This window comes from Sinocyclocheilus anshuiensis, unplaced genomic scaffold (assembly GCF_001515605.1).
Source record: "Sinocyclocheilus anshuiensis isolate Anshui unplaced genomic scaffold, SAMN03320099.WGS_v1.1 scaffold1390, whole genome shotgun sequence".
Taxonomy (NCBI): Eukaryota; Metazoa; Chordata; class Actinopteri; order Cypriniformes; family Cyprinidae; genus Sinocyclocheilus; species Sinocyclocheilus anshuiensis.
In genome coordinates, this window is record NW_015560623.1 from 163530 (window position 1) to 167316 (window position 3787).

The 3787-nt window shown below is 34.3% G+C and overlaps 1 protein-coding gene across 1 annotated transcript in view; it reads left to right on the forward strand.

The window, feature by feature from the left end:
• Positions 1 to 3787, forward strand: part of LOC107681906 (cGMP-dependent 3',5'-cyclic phosphodiesterase-like) — a 37848-nt gene that overhangs the window by 10169 nt on the left and 23892 nt on the right. The window contains 2 exon segments of the mRNA XM_016478278.1: positions 293 to 423; positions 3227 to 3338. Coding sequence (XP_016333764.1) covers positions 293 to 423; positions 3227 to 3338 — 243 coding nt within the window.

Sequence of the window (3787 nt, forward strand, 5' to 3'; positions counted from 1 at the left end):
ACTCTCACAAAGACTCACACACACACACACACACACACGCACACACACACACACACACACACTCACACACAGCTGCGGATAATAATGGAGCTTTTTCATTCGTTCCCAGCTGACAGCTCTCCAAAACCAGCTAATTATCACCACAGACAGACAGTTGATCTGTGTTAAATGAGTTCAGCTGGAACAGAAACTGTCACTATCCTTCCTTTTAATCAGGATCAAACTCACCAAACACACACACATGTTGACGTCACCGTATGATGGATTAAATGCTGTCTGTGTGTCTCTACAGGAGGAACGTGGGTTATTGAGCAGTTTGTTGGGGTTCGAGCCGAACTCGATGCTTTGCGTTCCTGTTATCAGTCAAGCCACTGGACAGGTGGTGGCGCTAGCGTGTACCTTCAACAAACTGAGTGGACAGAGGTGTGTGATGACATTACAAATAGTGAAATATTATTACGATTTAAAACAGCTGTTTTCTATGTGAATATCTGTTAAACTGTACTTTATTTCTGTGATGCGCAGCTGTATTTTCAGCATCATTACTCCAGTATTCAGAGTCACATGATCTTCAGAAATCATTCTAATATGCTGATTTGCTGCTCAAGAAACATTTCTGATTATTATCAATGTTGAACACAGATAATTTTCTGTGGAAACTGTGACACGTTTTATTTTTCAGGATTCACAGATGAGTAGAAAGTTCAAAAGAACAGCATTTATTTGAAATAGAACTCTTGTGTAACATTATAAATGTCTTTACTGACACTTTTGATCATTTAAAGGAATAGTTCACCCATAATTGATTGAAGTTTCTTCATCAGATTTGGAGAAATGTAGCATTGCATCAGTGTCTCAGCAATGGATGCTCTGCAGTGAATGGGTGCCGTCAGAATAAGAGTCCAAACAGCTGATAAAAACATCACAATAATCCACAAGTAATCCACAGCACTCCAGTCCACCAGTTAACATCTGGAGAAGACAAAAGCTGAAACAAATCCAGCATTAAGATGTTTTTAACTAAAATACATTGAGTCCATAATCCATAATAACGCTTCCTCCAGTGAAAAAGTGTTCTGGTGTGAATCAGGAGAGAAATCTGCACAGATCAAGCAGCGTTTAAACAGCTCTAAACTAATATGTGGCTGGATTTTAATGTGAAAGACAACAGGAGATGCACTTTTTCACTGGAGGAAGAGATATGGATTATGAACTCTATGGTATTTGAGTTAAAAGCGTCTTAATGGTGGATTAGTTTCAGCTTTTGTCTTCTCCAGATGTTAACTGATGGACTGGAGTGCTGCGGATTACTTGTGGATTATTGTGATGTTTTTATCAGCTGTTTGGACTCTCATTCTGACGGCACCCATTCACTGCAGAGCATCCATTGCTGAGACACTGATGCAATGCTGCATTTCTACAAACCTGATGAAGAAACAAACTCATCCTGATCTTGGATGAACTGAGAGTGAGCACATTTACAGCAAATATTCATTTTTGGCTGAACTATTCCTTTAATGCATCTTTGCTGAATAAAAGCTTTTTGAACTGTAGTGTATTGTGGATTCTACTTTTTACAAAAACTGGTTTGTGTGTAGCTGGCATATTAATCAATAATCATAATTCTTTATTTGATTAAATTGTGTTTTCGTGTTTCACAGACACTTGATGAATGGTTTTCTGTAGTTAGTCAGATGGGTCCGATTCGCCGGCGGCCCAAAGTTACTGATCTGTGAAAGAAAAATAGGTTATTTGTTATTGCTTATTATTCCTGTTCAGATATCTCTCCTGTTTGGATTGATTCTTTAACAATATCATATGAATAACAGACAAACAGAACTAAAATAATGAACTTAATTTAGTGTCCCATTGTTGTGTTTAAAGCAAAAAGCACAAATCCCATGTTCTTTGAAGAGATAAACTATTATGTATACTATATTTGCACCATTGATTCTGTTAATGTTCTGTTTATTAGCTGTTTTGAAACAATCTGTATTGTATAAAGTGCTATAAAAATAAAGGTGACTTGATATTTATGAGAATATTAGAAAAATATCATTTAATCTTTAAATAATTTACTCCCAAACAGCTTTATGTAAGATCATTCTGTAACCCAGTTACAAATTCTGATTCTTACAAAGTCTTATTTTTATGTTATTCCAACATTTTTAACAAAGATCTTCATTGGTATGTTTAATTTAGAATATTTATTTAATGTTTATTGCTGTAGCAAAATAAATAAATAATTGCATGGCATTGAATTGAGTTAAATTGAATTGCATTGCGTTGCATTGAAATAAATTGAATTGATTTTTAATTGCATTGAATTTATTTTCATTGCATTGCACTGAAATGAAAAATCACATAAATTGTTTTAGAATTTTATTCACACATCACATACTGTATGTTGATAACAGGGTTGCAAAAACGTTGAATCCCTTATGTTATTATAATCAGCCAAAACTAAAATTAAAACCAAATTGTTGCTTGAGATAAAAAAATAAATAAACTGAAATAAAATATAAAACTTTTTAAACACATTTATTTCAGCTTGTTGCCAAGTAAACAAACTCATAAACCTCATTTTCATTTAGATTAACTTGAAATACTAAAATAACTATAACTAAATAAATTACAATTAATAAAAAATACAACATTACTAAAACTTTAACTAAAATTAAAATAAAAACAAAATATAAAAATAAAAACCCATTTGAAATATTTAAAAAATTCCAACACTGAGCATAAGTCATGAGTAGCACAGGTATATTTATAGCAATAGCCAACAATACATTGTATGGGTCAAAATTATAGATGTATCTTTTATGCCAAAAATCATTAGGATATTAAGTGAAGATCATGTTCCATGAAGATATTTTGTAAATTTCCTACCGTAAATAAATCTAAACTTAATCTTTGATTAGTAATATGCATTGCTAAGAACTTCATTTGAACAACTTTAAAGATGATTTTCTCAGTATTTAGATTTTTTTGCACCCTCAGATTCCAGATTTTCAAATAGTTGCATCTCAGCCAAATATTGTCCTATCCTAACAAACCACACATCAATGGAAAGCTATTTATTCAGCTTTCAGATGATGCATAAATCTCAATTTTACAAAACTGACTGGTTTGTGGTCCAGGGTCACATATATTTACTTTTGCCTTTTGAGCTGCTGATTAAGTAAGGGCATTAATATGGTGTTTGTATTTGTTGTGTTTTGAGGTACATGGAGGCGGATGAGCATGTGATCCAGCACTGTTTCTGTTACTCATCGACGGTTCTCACCAGCACACTGGCCTTCCAGAAAGAGCAGAAACTCAAGTTCGAGTGTCAGGTGAGAAGACGAGAAACTGACTTAAAGGGACAGTTCACAAAAAATACATCTGTCATCATTTACTCACCCTCGTGTCGTTCCAAACCGGTATGAGTTTCTTTCTCCTTGAGAGCATGAAAGAAGATATTTTGAAGAATGTTGGTAACCAAACAGTTGACGGTAGCCATTGACTTCCATAGTATGGAAAAAATACTATGTACAGTGGTGGCCAAAATGATTCATTTTGAATAAATCATTTTGGGCCACCACTGTAAGTTAATTAAGCTATTTGAATAGAACTCCATTGCATTCAATTGAACTGAATTGAATTGAACTAAATTGAGAGAATGCGTGAGAGAGAGTGATGGACTCTATATGGACAGCTCTGGGAGTCTCACAGTATCCAGAGTGCTGTGAAATCCCACAATGCACCAGGAATAGCACATACTGCCCTGGCCCTTCAACACACA